The sequence below is a fragment of the Microcaecilia unicolor genome, chromosome 2, assembly GCF_901765095.1.
Source record: "Microcaecilia unicolor chromosome 2, aMicUni1.1, whole genome shotgun sequence".
Lineage (NCBI taxonomy): Eukaryota > Metazoa > Chordata > Amphibia > Gymnophiona > Siphonopidae > Microcaecilia > Microcaecilia unicolor.
The window spans coordinates 404,315,280-404,336,069 of NC_044032.1; the positions used below are offsets into that span (position 1 = coordinate 404,315,280).

The 20,790-nt window shown below is 42.7% G+C and overlaps 1 protein-coding gene across 4 annotated transcripts in view; it reads left to right on the forward strand.

Annotated features, from left to right (window-relative positions):
• Positions 1-20,790, forward strand: part of USO1 (USO1 vesicle transport factor) — a 193,036-nt gene that overhangs the window by 165,162 nt on the left and 7,084 nt on the right. For all 4 annotated transcript variants that reach the window (XM_030190659.1, XM_030190661.1, XM_030190660.1 and 1 more), the window contains 5 exons: positions 351-472; positions 11,215-11,353; positions 12,008-12,171; positions 18,698-18,790; positions 19,678-19,776. In XM_030190659.1, the coding sequence (XP_030046519.1) occupies positions 351-472; positions 11,215-11,353; positions 12,008-12,171; positions 18,698-18,790; positions 19,678-19,776 (617 nt within the window). The remainder of the gene's footprint in view (positions 1-350; positions 473-11,214; positions 11,354-12,007; positions 12,172-18,697; positions 18,791-19,677; positions 19,777-20,790) is intronic.

Consider the following 20,790-nt stretch of genomic DNA (forward strand, 5'->3'; position numbering starts at 1 on the left):
AGCTGATGCTGCAAATAGGCCAGAAATACAGGCAAAGGAGGAAAGATAGGGTTGGTGTTGAATGATTTTCGTGGCTGGTAAAAGTTTGTGAAACACTGTTTTAAAACTTTTATAATAAGTAAAACTAAGTTTCCAATTTTGGAGTCAACAGATGAAAACATTGAATTTTGAACCTTATGAGCCTCAGCTTCTCACTAAAGTGACTCACTGTGGCAAAAGCTAAAAGAGCTAAGCCCTAGTGGAAATGTTAACACTAAAGTTTCCTTTATAGAGTTTGAATATAATGAATTGTTTTAACTTCAGAAATTATGATGATGATATGTTAGACCAGTATTACTTCCTTTTTGCAGTTGTAATAATAAAAGCTATTTATAAGTCTACTGAAGAAGACAAAAAAGAGGAAGAGGTGAAGAAGACTTTAGAGCACCATGACAACATTGTAACTCATTACAAGAATGTGATTCGAGAGCAGGTAAAAATGTGCATGCGATATTATGTACAACACACAGGCACATGTAAAATGTTGCCACATGGCAAGATATTCAGTGCATTTCCCTATTAGTCATATTCCATCCTAAAACATTAACTGTTATATAATTAATCCTTTAATAAACTTTATCCTCGTGTATTTGTTGAAAATGATATGTCAAAGAACAGTACAAGAAAAGTCAGATTGTTGTATGCAGTACCTTCAGACTGTCCCAGATTTTAACTAACTAACCCACTCCCTAGATGGCATCCAACATGCAGCTTGCCTGACTTCAGATTATTAGGAAAAAAAAAAAAAAAACCTTTACCTAATTAGCTAGCACACATGATTTTAGTGCCATTTGATGGATATGGAGTCACAATTTCAGAAGAGATTGAGAGATTTTTTTTTTCAGTATAAATCATGCTTCAGTGGGCTAACACATTCGTGAAGGCCATACAGACATGGATTTCTAATCATGCCGGAAACAATGGAGGCAACAAGAAAGTCTAATGCACAAATGTCCTTTAATAAATTTCTTCCTAACAATCCAACGACTAGACACAGGCTGTTTTTTGGCTTAAAAACTTGCCTCAGAAGTCTCAAAGTATACACATGGTTAATGTGGCACCGAAGTTCACAGTAAACAGAAATGTCTTCAGTAAACAGGAACAAATATTCCAATATTACTTTTCGTTCAGAAAACCTCACAGTGAACCGATTGGTGCGTTTTAAACACAATGGTATTTTTTTTGGTTTGGTTTGTTTCTTCTAATCATGCAGCCCATTGTTGAAAAACTCAGGCACCCTTGAGCTACCTAATAAGATTAGGAGTCACCATAGCACCAAAGCTTTTGGCTGATAGTACTACTGGACAATTTTAGAGGGACACTTAGTCCAAATCAAACTATAGAATTTTCTCTGCAGTAGCTTAAGTAGTTCACTTGGAGCTAATGCTGGAGAAGTGTGAAAGAATTAGGACAATGTCCCCTGGGTCAGAGCAAGTATGGTGGTATCTTGTGGCTTGGCTGCAAATAATGGATCTTTGACAAATGCAGCTACCTCCACAACTCCAGCTTCCATCCTTCACATACAAAAAGATCCATTATTTACAGCCAAGACACAAGATACCACTGTGTCTGCTCTGACCCAGGGGACAGAGACAGACACCTTGAAACCCTGACTGCATCCTTCGAACAGAAAGGCTACAACCCCAAAATAATCTCCAAGTATATTGCCTCCTCCCTCAAAACACTCAGGGAAAATCTGCTACAGTACAAAGAAAAAAAAGCCACAGACAGAATCCCCCTTATAGTGACATACAACCCAGTGCTGGAAAATTAAGAAAAACATAAAAGATCTACAGCCTCTACTCCAGGAGGAGGAATTACTGAAAGAGATATTCCTATCCCCACCAGTGCTGGCTTTCCGACAGCCACCCAACTTAAAACACAAGCTAATTAGAAGTAAGCTTGCAACACAGACTCAAAAAGAAAAGAATGGCACACATCCTTGCAATATATCCAGCTGCAAACTATGCCAAAATATTTCACTGGAACCCCACGGTCATTCACAAATTAAAAATATTCAACATTAAGGAATCTTTCACGTGCTCATCTTCCAATGTGATATATATCATTCAGTGTAAAAAATGCAACGAAGGTTGCTACATTGGAGAAACAAGTCAGATGCTAAAGAAGAGATTTAATTTACACAGACTCCATATGAAAAATGCTAGTACCAATAAAGATGTCACGCCTGTGGGGCAGCACTTTACAAAACCAGAACACTGTACCAGTGATTTCATGTTAAGAATCCTAAAAGGGAACTTTAAAACAATACAGGAACGTAAGACCTTTGAAGTCAGAATGATCAAATATTTTGACACCCACCAGACAGGATTTAACAAAGATCTGGGTTTTCTAGCCCATTATAAAGCATAAAATTGTATTGCTTTGTATTACTCTGTCACCTTCCTGTCTCCCTGACTCTCACCTATCCACCCCCATCCTGTTACACTGTCACTGAAATGCTTTGATGTTTCACTCAGATATAGTGTCATTGCCCTCCTGTCTCCATGCATATAGACTGTCACTGAAATGCTTTGATGTTTCACTCATATATGCTGTCATCTACCAACATTTGCTTATTTCCGCTCTGATGAAGAAGGGCAACCTTTGAAAGCTAATCAAGAAATGTATTAAGTTATGTCCAATAAAAAAGGTATCATCTTATTTTCTTTTCCATGTTTTATTTTGTTTTATTTCTATTGATTACCTTTAAAAGTGGACTAACACGGATACCACACCTCTCTTCCCATTGAGAAATTTCTAGAACATACCCCTTTGACTCTTAACACAGAGGGGGAGCTGTACATTGCTTTGATCCATTTCAAGAATTTGGCACCCAAACCCATCTTGTGAAGTACCTTAAAGAATAGTGAGAGAACTACTTTGCCAGGTGCCCTGAGATGATTTCAACCACTTGTGTGTCTGATTTGTCTTTCTGGTTATGGAAGTCACCTGTTCTCCGGGAACAAGCAGGATGCTTGTTCTCACACGAATCGGTATTTTGCCAGCAAAATAAATCAAACTTTTGCTAGAGTCTTCTAGCGCGCGAATTGCATGCACTGCGCATGCATGGATTTCTTCCCGCCCATCGTGTCAGTGTGCTTCCTCAGTTTTTTTCTTGTCCGTGGCGGAGAGACAGCGTTTCTACACTGCTCTTCGCTTTTGGCCCAGGAGAAAGAGTCTTGTGCCCCTTTTTTCTTTTCAAGGCACAATCGTGTCGTTTGATTTCACCGAAGCCGTTTTCCCTTCCATGTCATCGAAGACACTCAGCGGCTTCAAGCGTTGCACGCGGTGCAATCTCAGGTACCGGTACCCACTGTAACCAGGTAACCTCTCTTGTGCAGCCAAGGATAGAACAATCTCCTCCAGCCACAGGCTCCCGGTACAATGAAGAAATAGATGTCCACCAGTAACTTCAATCTTAAGGACTTTTATTCCATGCAGGTTTCTAGTACACAGTTCCAACAGCAGCAAAGCACATACCAGGATTCAATACAGGCTTACAGGCTTCAGTCTGGGCTCTTTATCCAGTGCACAATAAACAGTAATTCAATTCCCAAGACAAACAGTTCTTTCAGTTCATCATCACAGTTTCAGTCACACAAGCAGCATTTTCTACCTTCTATCCTCTTTACCTTCAGGAGAGTCAATATTTTAGGGACTCCTTCTACCCAAGGGTTTTCCCCTGCATCAGCTTCACAGTGAATTCAATACTTTTGGGACTTCCTCTCACCCAAGGAATTTCAGCCTGTTTCAGTACTTTAGGGACCTCCCTGCCCAAGGATTTTCAGCCTGCAAATACTTCTCTCCTTCTGCTTCTCTCTCCTGAACTGCTCAACTCCTGGGACTCCTTCCCACCTGCCTAATCAATCCCTGGCTTCAGCTACCACCACCAATCATTCTCCTTCCATTAGCTTCCTCACACCCCAAACCAGCTGAGTTAAGCATTAGACTAATGAGACCAATGATGAGCTCCTGCACACAGGGTTTCCTAACTCTCTTTCCGCCTGGTGGCAGCCACTGTACACAACCTGCCAGCTTACACCCATGTCTTCCCTGATTGCAGCTAGGAGTCCAGTTCGGGTTCTTCATCTTCCCCTCTGGCTCCTTGCCTGCAATGCCTTCTGGGACTTGTATTTCAGACTGAAACTGCCTTAACCCAACTATCCTGGATGTGACTTTATCACACCACATCTGGTGTATCCAGTGCCTTGGGCCCGACCATAGCCCAGCTGCTTGTAGTCTGTGTCCTCGTATGAAGGAATGGACTCTAAGGTACTGAAGGAAGTCCTTATGCAAAACTGGTCAGCCCCTCTATCTGGCCCCGTGGTCCCGAAAAAAGCGCAATCCCAGTATTGGATCCATGGTGAACCTGGGTTGATGAGATCTCAGTTATCCCACAATTCCATAGTGGTGGACTCCACCCTCAAGAGAGCCAGGAGTACTAGACTATGCTTCAGCGCCCCCAGGCAGTGAAGCTAGGACTCTTGATTCTTTTGGGAGGAAGACGTATCAGGCCGCTATGCTCGCTGCCAAGATCCAGTCATACCAGCTCTTCATGAGCGTACACTTGCGGGACTTGATACGTCCATTGTCCAGCTTGGTTGATGCACTCCCTATGGAGCTGGCTGAGCCTTTTCGCCAGGTGGTCAGGCAGCAGAAGGCGTGTCGCAAGTTCCTGGACAGGGGTACTTTTGACACTTTTGACGTGGCATCCAGGATCATTGCTCAAGGTATAGTAATGCGCAGGCTCAACCCCAGCACGCTCGTTCTCGTCAACAGCGTGGTACTAAGGCCCATTCTACTCCCCAGCAAAAGCAAGGGATGGGCTTTTGATTGGCTCCAGTTCAGCATAGCCTCAATAAAAGTGTCCGTACTGGACGACTTGCCGGTTGGGGGAAGGTTGATGTTTTTTCACCTAAGGTGGCCTCTCATATCCTCCGACTGGTGGGTTCTGCAAATAGTCCGGTTAGGATACACTCAATCTGGAATCCAAACCTCCAAATTGCCCTCCGGGAGCTCAGTCTTACAGCTCCCAGCACAAGAAGGTACTTTCAGAGGAACTCTCCGCTCTTCTAAAGGCCAATGTGGTCGAACCCGTACCTCCAGAGGAAGAAGGGCTAGGATTCTATTCTAGGTACTTCCTTGTGCAGAAAAAGACAGGGGGGAATGCGTCCCTAGATCTAAGGGGCCTGAACAAATTTCTGGTTCAAGAAAAGTTCAGGATTGTTTCTCCTGGGCACCCTTCTTCCCATGATTCAAGAGAATGATTGGCTATGCTCTCTGGACTTAAAGGATGCTTACGCACATATCTCGATCCTTTCAGTTCACAGGAAGAATCCTCAATTTCGGCTGGGAACTCAGCACTTTCAGTACTGTGTGCTGCCTTTTTGTTTGGCGTCTGCGCCCAGAGTATTCACAAAGTGCCTGGCGGTAGTTGCAGTGTCGCTACACAGACTGGGAGTGCATGTGTTCCCTTATCTCGACGATTGGCTGGTGAATAGCACCTCGAAGGCAGCGCTCAGTAGTCCATGCGAATGACTATTCAGGTGCTAGAACTATTGGGGTTCGTAATCAATTACCCCAAGTCCCATCTCATTCCAGTTCAAAAGTTGGAATTCATTGTAGCCCTGTTGAACACAAAGACGGTTCGAGCTTATCTTCCCGAGACAAGGGCAGATAACCTTCTGTCCCTGGTGTCTCTAGTTCGAGCGTCTCAACAGATCACGGCTCGGCAGATGTTGAGACTTCTGGGGCATATAGCCTCTACAGTTTGTGACTCCCATGGCACGTGTACACATGAGATCAGCTCAATGGACCCTAGCTTCCCAGTGATATCAAGCTGTGGGGAGTCTAGAGGATGTGATCCAACTGTCCACCGGCTTCTGGAATTCTCTGCAGTGATGGTTGATTCGATCCAATCTGACCTTGGGGTGTCCATTCCAAATTCCTCAGCCACAAAAAGTGTTGACGATGGATGCATCCCTCCTGGGGTGGGGAGCTCATGTAGATGGGCTTCATAGATGGTCTTCACACTCAAGGAGCTTGGTCCTTTCAGGAAAAAGGTCTTCAGATCAATCTCCTGGAATTGCGAGCGATCTGGAACGCTCTAAAGGCTTTCAGAGACCGGCTGTCCAACCAAATCATATTGATTCAGACAATCAGGTTGCCTTGTATTACATCAACAAGCAGGGGGCACCGGATCTTGCCCTTCGTGTCAGGAAGACGTCCAGATGTGGCTTTGGGCGTGCCATCACGGCATATTTCTGCAAGCCACTTATCTGGCAGGCGTAAACAACACTCTGACTGACAGGCTGAGCAGGATAATGTAACCTTACGAGTGGTCACAGAAAATGGGAGTAATCCGCAAGATCTTCCGAGTGTGGGGCACCCCCTCGGTGGATCTTTTTGCCACTCAGATCAATCACAAGGTCCCTCAGTTCTGTTTCAGGCTTCAGGCCCACGACAGACTAGCATCAGATGCCTTTCTCCTCCATTGGGGAACAGTATGCGTATTCTACCATACCTCTAATAGAGAAGACTTTGCTGAAACTCAAGCAGGACTGCGGAACCATGATTATGATTGCGCCCTTCTGGAGTTGTCCTCCAAGAAACCATGGAGATTGGAGTGTTTTCCAACCCTCATCACCCAGAACGAGGGGTCGCTTCTGGATGTTGAGAGCTTAGAATTCACCTCCTTGGGTCTTTAGAGGGTGTCTCCCGTGTCTTGCTTGCTTCCAGGAAAGATTCCACGAAGAGGTGTTACTCTTTCAAATGGAGGAGGTTTGCCATCTGGTGTGACAGCAAAGCCCTAGATCCTCTTTCTTGTCCTACACAGACCCTGCTTGAATACCTTCTACACTTGTCAGAGTCTGTTCTCAAGACCATCTCCGTAAGAGTTCACCTTAGTGCGATTAGTCCTTATCGCCATATAGAAGGTAAGCCTATCTCTGGACAGCCTTTAGTTGTTCGCTTCATGAGAGGTTTGCTTTTGTCAAATCCCCCAGTCAAACCTCCACCAGTGTCATGGGATCTCAACGTTGTTCTCACCCAGCTGATGAAAGCTCCTTTTGAGCCACTGAATTCCTGCCATCTCAAGTACTTGACCTGGAAAGTTGTTTTCTTGGTGGCTGTTACTTCAGCTGGTAGGGTCAGTGAGCTTCAGGCCTTAGTAGTGTATGCACCTTTAATTAAGTTTCATCACAACAGAGTAGTCTTCCGCACTCACCCTAAGTTCCTGCCAAAGGTGGTGTCGGAGTTCCATCTGAACCTGTCAATTGTCTTACCAACATTTTTTCCCCATCCTCATACCTGCCCTGGCGAAAGCAGTTTGCATACTTTGGACTTCAAGAGAGCATTGGCCTTTTATGTGGAGCGGACGAAGCCCTTCAGACAGTCATAAGTACATAAGAAATGCCACACTGGGAAAAGACCAAGGGTCCATCGAGCCCAGCATCCTGTCCACGACAGCGGCCAATCCAGGGCACCTGGCAAGCTTCCCAAACATACAAACAGTCTATACATGTTATTCCTGGAATTGTGGATTTTTCGCCCAGTTGTTTGTTTCTTTCGATCCCAACAGGAGGGGAGTCTCCATCGGAAAACGCACAATATCCAGTTGGCTAGCAGATTGCATTTCCTTCACTTATGCCTAAGCTGGGCTGTCTTTAGAGGGTCATGTCACGGCTCATAATGTTGGAGCCATGGCTGCGTCAGTGGCTCACTTAAAGTCAGCCTCCATTGAGGAGATTTGCAAGGCTGCAACGTGGTCATCAGTCCACACACTCACATCTCACTACTGTCTTCAGCAGGATACCTGACGCAACAGTCGGTTTGGGCAGTCACTGCTGCAGAATCTGTTCGGGGTTTAGAATCCAACTCCACCCCCCCTAGACCCATTTTTGTTCTGTTCCAGGCTTCACTCTCAGTTAGTTGTTTATGGTTTCAGGTCAATCTATGTTATGTCCTCACCGTTGCGAGGCCCAATTGACCAATGTTAATTGTTTTGAGTGAGCCTGGTTTCTAGGGATACCCCACATGTGAGAACAAGCAGCCTGCTTGTCCTCAGAGACAGCGAAGATACTTACCTGTAGCAGGTATTCTCCGAGGACAGCAGGCTGATTGTTCTCACAAACCCGCCCTCCTCCCTTTTGGAGTTGTTCTTGTTGTTTGTTGCTTCTATGCTTTTTGATTAAGCTGAGGAAGCACGCTCACGCGACGGGCGGGAAGTCATCCGCGCATGTGCGGTGCATTCGATTCGCGCGCTAGAAGACTCTAGCAAAACTTTGATTTATTTTGCTAGCAAAATGCCGATTCCTGGGCCGACTCGGACGTCGACCCACATCTGAGAACAATCAGCCTGCTGTCCTTGGAGAATACCTGCTACAGGTAAGTATCTTCGCTTTATAGATAAGCAACTTTGCTATATTCACAAAGAACATGTACAAGGTAATTTTGCATATTCCGAGTCTATACTGTATGCAGACTTAGCACATAGGTGTTCGGGGGGGGGGGGGGTGTGGGTATTCTGAAAAACAGAGTAGTTGATCAAGAAGACAGAATTTGGAAACCGGTGGCCTGTTGCTTAAGAGTATTTTGAATGAACTAAGGTCAGCAAGCAAGCTGCTGGCTATATCACTTTATTGGACTGAATGAGCACATTTGTGTCTTGTTTTCACCATGGTACTTTTTTGGTCATATGTGTGCATGAACTAATATTTTTTTTTTTGCATGACCCTTGTAAAGAGAGTGTAACACTGAAAAGCTATCCATTAATGTGTTAGGTTAATCCAGTAAGGAAGGTATCACCTGTTACCTACTTACCATCATTTCTGGAGTGGTGCTGGCAGTTAACAGTACCTGCAGTTTGCAGACCTGTCTCATTCAACCCCACTTGTTCTTTGACTGTCAAAAACTGTTGGTTTCCTGAGGGGAACATCCATCAGTTAAAAAAAAAGAAACCCGGAAGAGGCCGGATCCAAGATGGCGCCGAGTTGAGACGCTACCCCAGACGCGCTCCGAGACTTGCCTACACGGAACCAAGCGAGGAGTCTGAATCCCCCTATTTTTGATATGGGGAAGCGGCGGGGAAAAGTGAGGGAGGCTCCTGTAACCCCCACCGGTACCCACCTCTCGAGGCAGACGACGCTGGAAAGCTTTGGAGTTTCGCTGGGTCCCCGAGTGACATCATCTCCCACTATCGGCCTAGCTTCCAACTATTCGGCCATCAGTGAAGACGGGGCTTCCCTGAGCCCTGACGCCCGTGCGGCACCACCACAACCAGGAAGTATGCGAGCGGCTTGTGATTCGCAGGGCCCGACGCCCTCAAAGGAGAGGACCCTCGAAGAAAGGAGCCCAGCCGATTTCGCAGGGGTCGAAGAAGTCTTGGTAGGACAAACTGTAAAATCTTTTTCCATAGTAATGAGAGATGCTTTACAACAGATTTCTAAAGCCCCCCCTCCTGAGTTTAATATCAATATGGTGAAACCTGCCGTAGTTACCATTGAGTCACTATGGGACCTAACTTTTTCAATGCATTCTTCGCTTCAATCAGTTTTGCTAAAAAATGCTGGCGAAATAAAAACATTGTCAGAAGCTCTGTTGACTCAGGATCAAATCAACGCGTGTCAGATGTCTGAAACAAAAATGCTTGAAGAAAAAATTCAGAAACTGGAGAACTTGAACAAAGCCGCAATTAAGGATAGTAACTTTATTAAAAAGAAGATGGAATATCTTGAAAACCAGCAGAGAAGACTTAATTTGAGGCTTGTCAATTTCCCCAGATCTCCAGTTATCTCGGCTATTGATATGGTTAAAAAATATCTACGGGAAGTCTTGGGGATGCCTGGGGAGTCTTTACCACCCATAACAAGGGTAATTTATCTTCAGACATTAATACCATCTAAATCTGGAGGCAACCAAGTTGTTGTGGATGGAGGAATGAACCTGACATCTTTTCTTGAATCCTCCCTGGAAGTGGTTACACAGAGGACAACTGCACTAGTGACATTTGCTCTTGAGATAGACAGGGAGATGGTATTGAAGTTTTTTAAACATTTAGATTCGATGTTTTTTGGTTCCAAAGTTAGGATATTTCCGGATCTCGCTAGAGATACTCAATATAGACGTAAGGCATTTTTGGCATTACGTCAAAGAACTTTAAATCTGGGGGCAACGTTTACTTTAAAATTTTCTTGTATCTGTCGTTTTATTTACCTTCAGAATAGTTACCAGTTTATGGATCCAAAACAACTCGAAGATTTTTTGTTAGTTAAAGAGGCTGAGAATGTTAATGTTAAAGTTTAGAATCTCATATGGGCACTGAAAGATAGTTTGAGAATGTACCCGGAATATGTAACGCTCTGAAAAAAATATATTTAATTACCTTAATTTGTTACCTTATCTAGGATCTAGTTAAGTATTTCCAACTTTGAGGTCGATGTAACAATGATTATTTCTTTTACTGAGACATTTATATTTGTCTCAAGTATAGACTGTTTAAAAATTGAATTAGTTTCTTTTTATGCTTCTTGGATAAGATGCATAACTCAAATTATAAATAATTAAAAAAAAAAAAAAAAAAGAAACCCATGCTGTGTATGGGGTTGGTGTGCGGCTCAGGCCATAGGATTTCTGTGTTAGGGCTAGGCTTCCTTTTCAGTCAGATCTGACCTTGGGAATAGTAGCATAGTAAATGACTGCAGATAAAGACCTGTACGGGACAGTTTGCTTAAACCCCTCAAGGCAGGAAAGGAGACTGCTGTTGCTACTACTGTTGTAGTAGCCTCATAGTCAGTGCTGGGTATGTACCTCAGAGGAGGTGTCCATCCAGCTCTTGGATGAGGAGAGGTACTGCCTAGGACCTAGGAAAAGCAGATTCCAAGAGATAACAGGATAATGGAATAAACAAAAAAAATAATAATATGGTTAGCTTTTTGTTTAATATTTCCAGTGGGTTTGAAATCTGATCTTTGTGGTGATTATGCATGAAAACAAGTTCAGGAAAAGGAGCTGTGATATGGTCAGCTTTTGAGAGGTGGCAGTTTTAGCTGAGCCTGAAGTGAATGATTTCTTGCTGTGTGGTTGTATAAGTTGCTCTGTCCTTTGTGCATCATGCCTTCGCATGCTATCGTTGCATTCAACTATAAACAATTTGTTTTTTAAAATACTTAACAGGATCTGCAGATTGAGGAATTGAAACAACAGGTTATGGCTTTGAACAGTCAGAATGAACAGTTTCAAGTGACAGTGACACAGCAATTGTCACAGATTCAGCAACACAAAGACCAGTATAATCTTCTGAAAATAAAACAAGGTATGGCCTTCATATAAGTATAGTCATTAATGAGCTGCTAATACATGACATGGCGTTAGACTGTTTCAGCTAACTCAGGGTGTCTTAATCCTGTCCTGGTGCCCTATAACAGTTGGATTTTCAGGAGTAGAGAAGTAGCCTAATGGCTACTGCAGCAGACTTTGATCCTGGCAACCTGAGTTCAGTTCCCACTGCAGCTTCTTGTGACATTGGGCAAGTCACTTAACCCTCCATTGCCCCAGGCACAAAAACTTAGATTGTGAGCCCTCTAGGGATAGAGAAAGTACCTATGTGTAATGTGTACAGTGCTGTATATGTCTGATAGCGCTGTAGAAATGATTAGTAGTATAGTATATTATAGACATCCACAAGGAATATGTATGAGATAAATATGCATGCACTTGGGTCTTCAGTGTATGCAGATATCTCATGTATATTCATTTTAGATATCAGGTAAACATGACCAACTGTGGGATAACCAGGACAGGTTTGGGAAACTATAAGCTAGTTAGATTGATTTGTAAGGTTTAGAATTCATATTAATGAATTATTATTTTGGTGTTCCAAATGTTTTGGAAATTATTGTTGTCATCTAGTTTAACTGATAGGTAGGTTATGAGAATTTTAGTCAATGTGAAAAAAACTTCTCACCAGGAAAAGACAATCAGCTTCACAGTTCCCATGTTGAAGGGGCACAGATAAACGGGATTCAGTCTGAGGAGATGATTAGGCTGCGAGAAGAAATAGAAGAATTGAGAAAAGAGCAGGACATATTACAAGGACAGCTAGCAGAAAAGGATGGTTTGATTGCAAATCTGGTAAGTATTATATTTTCATATTCTGTAACTTAACAAGTAGGGAAAGCATGCAAAATATCTTACGAAGTTCTTTCTAGTCCCTGTGTGTGTCTGTGACCTAAATGGGAGGAGACAGTTTGAATGGTACAGTTCCCAAATATGCCATTGGGTTGGAAAAAATAATAAAATGAAATGTGATAATCTAACAATTAGATACCACTGTCAACAGATTTCAAAGCATAGATTTTATAGTTTAACTACAGGTTGCCTCTGTACAAAGGCAACAGCTATTGCTGAGCTTTAACACTAAGTGGCGGCACATATATCCACCATTAGCCAACTGCTATTCAGCTACCAGGTGTTAATAGCAACCATTAAGAGAGGGTTCAGTTACCAGCGGTGATTCTGTAAAGTACACATGACCATTTACTTTCCAGTTACATGTGTAAGTGTTCACAGTACTAGCATATACATGTGTATGTGCACATATATGTGCACGTTACATGCTAGATACGCATGTATTTTCATAATAGCACATAGATGCATATATCTGTGTAGCGCATATTTACATGTGTAACTTATAGAATTCTGTGTTAGATGCACATCAGTGACACTTAGGTTCACTCTCCAGCTCTATGGCTGGTGTAGTGCTTGCACCTGTGCATATACGTATATATACTCGATCGTGCTTGTATGTTATAAAAGAAAGTAGGCACATACTTTCCTTTGTAGAATATGTTCGTTGTCAGGTGTTCGAATTGCCTTCCACGTGTAACAGTTGAATTTACAACAAATAAAATGCAATGCACATCTAAATCATTAAGAATCAGCGCGAGGAGTAGAGCATCTAATCTAAAACTTGTATACCACGCTAATCACAACTGGAGGTTCAAGGCGGTTGCAGATGCGGGATTCTTTTTAAAAAAAATTGTGCATATCTATGTTGGCTCTGAGTGTCTGTGACCAGGAGGGGCAGGTTCAATGGAGCAGTGTTTCTGTTTTGCAGCTATTTCCCTTACTTCTCCCATGGAAATGCATTGGACCATTTTTTGAGGACTTTATTTCTTGGGTCTCCCAGTCTGATCTGTCCCAATTAAGAATAAGATGTCTCTTCCTTTATTCTTCTCCCATGCCATATTTGGCCCTGTTCCAATCAGGTTTTGGAAAGATAATTAGTCCCCAGACAGGTGGATGGAATCTTTTTTGTACATTTGTTTCCAACATTCCACTGGGTTGGAAAGAAAGCGTGAAGGATAATTTTGCTAATATGTTAAACTTTATTGTATTATTTTCAGTCCTGTTTATGTCTTGGTTTTAAATATACTTTCAAGTGCCACAAATTATAATTTGGTTGTGGCTAGAGCTGTAAATCAGCAATGAAAAATGTGTGATCAGTTTTGGTCATGCTTGGGAGAAATGTAGAGTGATTTTTCCCCTAGGACCAAGTAGTCTTCATTTCTGTAGTTCCCACCTTCCTTATAACTGATAGGAAAGTATTTCAGAATTTAATTTGAGGGTTCACTTAAGTTGTCAGTACACTTCTTATATTGTTTTCTATTTCATTGCTTCACCATACCTTTTAAGTTATGGATGGAGAATTCCTATTGGCCAAATAGCAAGAATGAGAAGTTATGACATTGTGGGTGAACTGGGTAGTAACCAACAAAGAAAAGCATAGTTGCTTACCTGTAGCAGGTGTTCTCCGTGGTCCTCAGGATAATGCAGACAAACTTGGACATGCTCCCCTAGATTGATTAGAGTTCAGCCAGTCAAGTGCTTAGGTCGTCTTCCCGCTCTGCCTACGTCAGCGGCTCTTCAGTTCCATATATAGCCGTCAAGATGTAAAAGGATGAAGTAAAAATTATCATCAAGCCCAGTCGAGTGGAAATTGATTGTAGTCCAAGGTGTGATGAAGAAAAATGGTGATGTGGGGGATGAAGGGCAGGAAAGTGTGTCTGCCCTTATCCTGAGGACCATGGAGAACACCTGCTATAGCTAAGTAACTATGCTTTCTCCGTGTCTCAGTATAATGCAGACACACTTGGTGACTCTCTAGGTGAAAGTTGCATTGGTTGGAAGTAGTATTTTTAGCAACCTGGTAAACAAGTCCAAGAAGGGGTGGTGGATGATTATGAGAATAAAGATTGAAGGGCAACTTTTTTTAAAATCATTTTTATTGAGTTTTCAAGAAAATTTAAACCAATATAACAAACAACAACAAAACCAAATGTATTACATATAGATAAATGTGACAATTTAAGCATAAATATAACAATCTAATCTCTAGGAGATGCTGATGTTTTGATGTAATGATCAAAAGGAGCCCAATGCTTCTTAAAAGTAGGCACTTGATGAAATTTAAAAGCTGCAGATTCTTCATCGTTTCTAATAGTACAAAGATGACTCCACCATTCACAAAAGTTTAAATGCAAATTATTTTTCCAATGAAATACTATAAGATGAGTGGCTAGAGCCATCATTACATCAAAAAGTTTTTGATATTGATCCTCAAGTGTAAGTTTAGGGGTTGAAGAACAAAGTATTATCACATCATATGTCAAACCAACAGGCGAGGAGAAGGGAATTATTGAACATATTCTTTTCCATATTAATTTCCAGTAGGTGGACACATGGAAACATTCAAAGAGTAGATGCTTCAGGGGACCAACAGCAGAACAAGACCAACAGTTTTGAGGAGATGTTGATCTGGTTAGTTTAGACACTTTGAAAGGAGTCCAATAAGCTCTATGAAGAACAAAAAATGATGATTGTGTTATACCAGCAGAGAAAGTGGGTCTATTGGATTTAGACCAAAAGGTTAGCCAATCAGTTTCATCGTGACAGAACAATTCCAACTCCCGTCTATGTTGGAGCTCAAGACAGGGGTTTGTGAAAGAGTGATGTATACATTTGTATATTCTCGACTCTTTCCTATTACCCATTAGCTAAAGGTAGTAAGATTAGCAGCAGCTGACTGACCACCCGTGGTTTGCAACAAATTTTGATAGACATTAGAGAGGGAAAGCCAATAATCGGCATCAAGTGTAAAATTACATTGTAGACAAGCAGATTCAGCAGAAGTCACATCATTACATATAGTAATGTGAGATAATGACCATATACCTTTTTCCTGCCACAGTGGCCAGTTTAAAGTAGAATTACTTAATTTAATGGATGAATTAAACCAAATACTAATATCAGAAAAAGGAACATACATCCTATATAATAATTCTCACCACCAACGTTCTAATGAGTGAGTGACTGTGTCCGTGGCTCCTGGAGTTGCTGAGCTAGGCTTCGTAGCCAGGCTGACGTCACTCACAGCTGATTCCCAAGTGTTTCCCTACTCCTCCCCCTGCCTGGGAATCAGCTGTGAGTGCGCCGCTCAAACAGCCCCTCGGCGCATCACCCAAGGCCCCCCCCCCCCGGCACATCAAACACCCCCCCCCCCAAGCAAATCAACCCCCTCGCCACCCGCAGCTGCCACTGGTAACACTGTCCAGCCGCTGCTGCTTCTGTTGAGCAACAGCAGCCGCTACAAAAAGAAAAAAAAGCCATAAATGTTTTTAAACATCAAGCACTTCACCGCAGACAGCCATCAGGCATTGGCTGTCGGCTCTGCAGCCGCTCCTCCTCTCGCACGTCACTGTCCCTGGAGTAAGACTCCGGAGGAGCGCAGCGACGTGAGAGGAGGAGTGGCTTCAGAGCCGACAGCCAATGCCTGATGGCTGTCTGCGGTGCCGTGCTTGATGTTTAAAAACATTTATGGCTTTTTTTTCTTTTTGTAGCGGCCGCTGTTGCTCAACAGGAGAAGCAGCAGCAGCCAGACAGCGTTACCAGTGGCAGCTGCGGGTGGCGAGGGGGTTTGATGCGCGCGGGGGGGAGGGGAGGGTCACTGGACATGGGTGGCTGGAGGGGGGGCAGGGGGAGGGGAGGATGGCTGCAGGGGGAGAGGATGGTCGCTGGACATGGATGGATGGCGGGGGGGGGGGGGGCAGGGAAGATGGGGGGGGGGAGGGGGGCCCTGCGAGGGGGGGGGACCTACAGGAGGGCACACACTCACTCTCTCACATACACTCTCTCTGACACACTGTCTATCACACTCTATCTCTCTGTCACACACACTCACACACACAGACACTCTGTCTCTCACACACACAGACACTGTCTCTCATACGCTCTCTCTCACACAAACACATAAACACTCCATCTCTCTCTCATTCTCTCTCTGACACACACACTGTCTCTCAAACATACACACTCTGAGGAAAACCTTGCTAGCGCCCGTTTCATTTCTGTCAGAAACGGGCCTTTTTTACTAGTTTTAAATATTTTTCTCATAGTGGTGATGAGCTTCGCAGTAGCTTTAATTAAACGCATACCAGTGGGATATGAAAATGCATCCATCGAAGGAAGAAGATGAAGAGGAAAAGGGGAACTTAATCTCCCTAGATGGTTTGACTTTGAGAAGCATGGGATAGGAGGTAGTGTTCTATTGTGGATTAAAAACTGGTTATAAGGAAGAAAACAGAGAGTCATTATTCTCAATGGAGAAGGGGTCTGTGCTGGGACCGCTGCTTTTTAACATATTTATAAATGACCTAGAGATGGGAGTAACTAGTGAGGTAATTAAATTTGCTGATGACACAAAGTTATTCAAAGTCGTTAAATCGTGGGAAGATTGTGAAAAATTACAAGAGGACCTTACGAGAGTGGGAGACTGGGTGTCTAAATGGAAGATGACGTTTAATGTGAGCAAGTGCAAAGTGATGCATGTGGGAAAGAGGAACCTGAATTATAGCTACGTCATGCAAGGTTCCAAGTTAGGAGTCACAGACCAAGAAAGGAATCTAGGTGTCGTCATTGATGATACGTTGAAACCTTCTGCTCAGTGTGCTGCTGCGGCTAAGAAAGCAAATAGAATGTTAGGTATTATTAGGAAAGGAAATGGAAAACAAAAATAGAGATGTTATAATGCCTTTGTATCGCTCCATGGTGCGACCGCACCTCGAATATTGTGTTCAATTCTGGTTGCTGCGTCTCAAAAAAGATATAGTGAAATTAGAAAAGGTGCAGAGAAGGGTGACACAAATGATAAAGGGGATGGGACGACTTCCCTATGAGGAAAAGCTAAAGAGGCTAGGGCTCTTCAGCTTGGAGAAAAGGCAGCTGAGGGGGAGATGTGATAGAGGTCTATAAAATAATGAGCGGAGTTGAACGGGTAGAAGTGAAGCGTCTGTTTACGCTTTCCAAAAATACTAGGATTAGGGGGCATTCGATGAAGCTTCAATGTAGTAAATTTAAAACGAATTGGAGAAAATATTTCTTCACTCAACGTGTAATTAAACTCTGGAATTCGTTGCCAGAGAATGTGGTAAAGGCGGTTAGCTTAGCAGAGTTTAAAAAAGGTTTGGATGGCTTCCTAAAGGAAAAGTCCATAGACCATTATTAAATGGACTTGGGGAAAATCCACTATTTCTGGGATAAGCAGTATAAAATGTTTTGTACTTTCTTGGGATCTTGCCAGGTATTTGTGACCTGGATTGGCCACTGTTGGAAACAGGATGCTGGGCTTGATGGACCTTTGGTCTTTCCCAGCATGGCAATACTTATGTGCTTATGTCCTTATGGGGTTATGCATAGTAAGCATAGTTCTGTCTGAACTACTTGCTGGTACCTCCAAGAGGCCCTTTGGGTCAGCACTTTGGGCTTGATGGACCTTTGGTCTTTCCCAGTATGGCAATACTTATGTACTTATGGGGTTATGCATAGTAAGCATAGTTCTGTCTGAACTACCTGCTGGTACCTTCAAGAGGCCCTTTGGGTCAGCACTTAATGTTTCCATTTGTGAAAGGAAGTTTTAAAGCTGAAGGGTCAGCGCTTTTCCTTTCTGTGAGGAGTGAACATCCATCACACAGCGTGGAAAAAGAAGAACTGAAGGGCCGATGACATTGGCAGAGTGGGAAGATGACCTGAGCATGTGATTGTTTAGAGTTCAGCCAATCAATCTAGGGGAACACGTGCGGACAGGCAGCCTGTGGAGAAACACTATCAAGTGGGTCTGCATTATCCTGAGACACAGAGAACATAGTGGTCCTAGACTCTTTAAGAGTGACTATTAAGAAACATCAGCTTTTAAATTCAAACATGAAAATGAAGGGAAGTCGCAGAAAGTTCTAGAGAGAGTGAAGTGAAAATTGAGAATGAGATATGCTGTTGAGCCCTGCTTGCTGTCTGACAGTAGCTGGCCCAGGCCACTTGAAAGTAGCAGGCGGGGTCCCAGCAGGAAGAGCGATTCTTATACAAGAGGTGGTGATCCCCAAGTTTACTTGACTGATTAATGAGAGCGTCCTCCATTTATTTGTCCTAACTTGTTTTTATAACCCAAATATACTACAAAAAATACTGTGACTCTCTTATTTTTCTAATTGGCAACACTTATGCCTTTTGTGTAATAATAGCAGACAGCTCTGAGCACTGTTTAACACTACTGGACCATCTGGTTGGATAATTTATTTTAGCACTCTTTTGCCTTTGTACTGGTTAGAAGTCTGCTCAACCAGAAGTAAGAACAGAACGGTCTCCTCCGGAAGGTGTGCCTGCAGATGGAAGCTCTGAGAATGCCATGGAGTTGTACAAGGCAAGGGCTTTTTTGATGTTGTGTTTAGTTTGCTTGTATTTGCTATGAGTGGGGTGGGAATTTAAAGTACAGCAACATAGCTCTGCAGCCAAATATAAATGTTTTATGTTTTGAGATTTTTGTCTTAGATTTTGGTATAATTGGATGGAATTGTTTTTATAGTTACGTCAGTGATTATATATAGTAAGCCTGAATGCAATATAATTTGATCAGAATAGCAGATTTTTCTCACCTATGTTTTCTGATGAAAGGAAACAAGACCAAAGATACTACAAAAAGACAAACTAGTTCTCATATCACCTAAATTGTATACATATAATATAAACTCCTTAAAAAACAAAAAAATAATTTTAGTGCAGATGTGCTGTAGCTCTCCTTAAAATTGGGTTATTTAGAGCTTCTATCTAAAAAAAAAAATTGTGTGGAGAGACTATCTCTTACATAGGAATACAGATTAATCACATAGCTCCCTTTTCTGTAATCTTGACTGGAGCATTTTCCCTTTGATCAAAAGGAGACTGTAAGATGTATTCCTCCCCCCCCCCCCCCCCCCCCCCCCCGGTCTCATGTATCTCCATAATCAAAAAGAAAGATAGAGATGTAAAGTTCTGTTCTCGACTGCCCCCCTTCAGCACTAAATCACCACCACCACCATCCATTTTCCTCCATTCCCTCAGATCCTCAACACATCACCTTCACAGTACTGCTGACTTTAAACAAATCTAAGAACTGTGTTGTCTCGGATCATTCCAAAACTATCAGTTAGTGTGTATTTGCTTCTTTTTAGTGTTCTATATGTAGACGGGACTGTTACTTTTGTTCATACTTTCTGACACACTGTCATTATAAGTTATGAAGAATGATTTTGACTCTCTTCTCTTCCTCAGGAACTAGAAGCACTGAGGTCTCAAATACAGGCACAGTCACTAGAGATCAATGGACTGCAAACTGAGAGACAGGAGCTGCTACACAAAATTGAAACAGTTGTAAGATATAAGATGCGTTAAACTGCATTCTTTTCTTAGTCATTTTATCTTCATTTTGCCTACCTTTTGTAGGATTATTCTTCTGCATCTATAAGCACACGTTATAAAACAGGTGCACATGTATTAGCTCATTCATCACTGGTGCATACCATCTCATCCAATGATTTTCATATATAATGCATTCCTTACCATCCATCCTCTCTCTAACCCTTTTGTGCATTGTTGATACATAATATTTTTTGTTGCATTAGCAGAAATCTTAGGAGTAGAGCAGTTTTTGGGAAAGCAAACCTGTCAAATAAGCATCATAAATGTTTATAAGACAGCAGTTTTGAAAGCCGTTTACATGAGTGCATATATTGGCAGTCTGAAAATTGCCCTGCCTCAGTATAGATAAAGGTGACTGCAAAAGTCTACAAGCATTAAATTTCATTATAAAATTTACCCACTCTGCATTCTTTGGGCCCCAGGCAAGAAGCAGATTGAATTCCTGCCGTAGTATAAATACTTTACTCCAGTACATTAGTCTCTATAGGTAATTATGCTGCATTGTTGTGGGGATTTAGAAATGACCCCAGCAAGCACTATCTGCCTTTTATCTTTCAAACCGCAGTATGCATCTTTTCAGCCTGTAAAACTCACAGTACCCCTTCAGCTGCTCATTGGTTTCCTGTGTTAAAGATGCTTAGTGTTTTTGAGTGTGGGGGTTGGATACTGCAGTAGGCCATTGGGGCCTTATAAACACTTAAAGGGAAGGGGCTTAATGCATGGCGGTGGCTAATAACAGCACCTCTTCTCATATATTGGTATAATGATTCTGGGGGCAAGGATGCCAGTGCACAGTCCCAGGTGATACCTCCATTTGTCCTTTATAAGCTGATGCTGCAGCTGTAACTGATATCTATTTCCTACAGAGGGCCTGGTTAGGACCAGGTAAAACACATCTGAAAGACCCTTCCCACCAACCTGTGGACCCTAGGCACATGCCTAGTTTGTCCATGCCTCAGTGCTGCT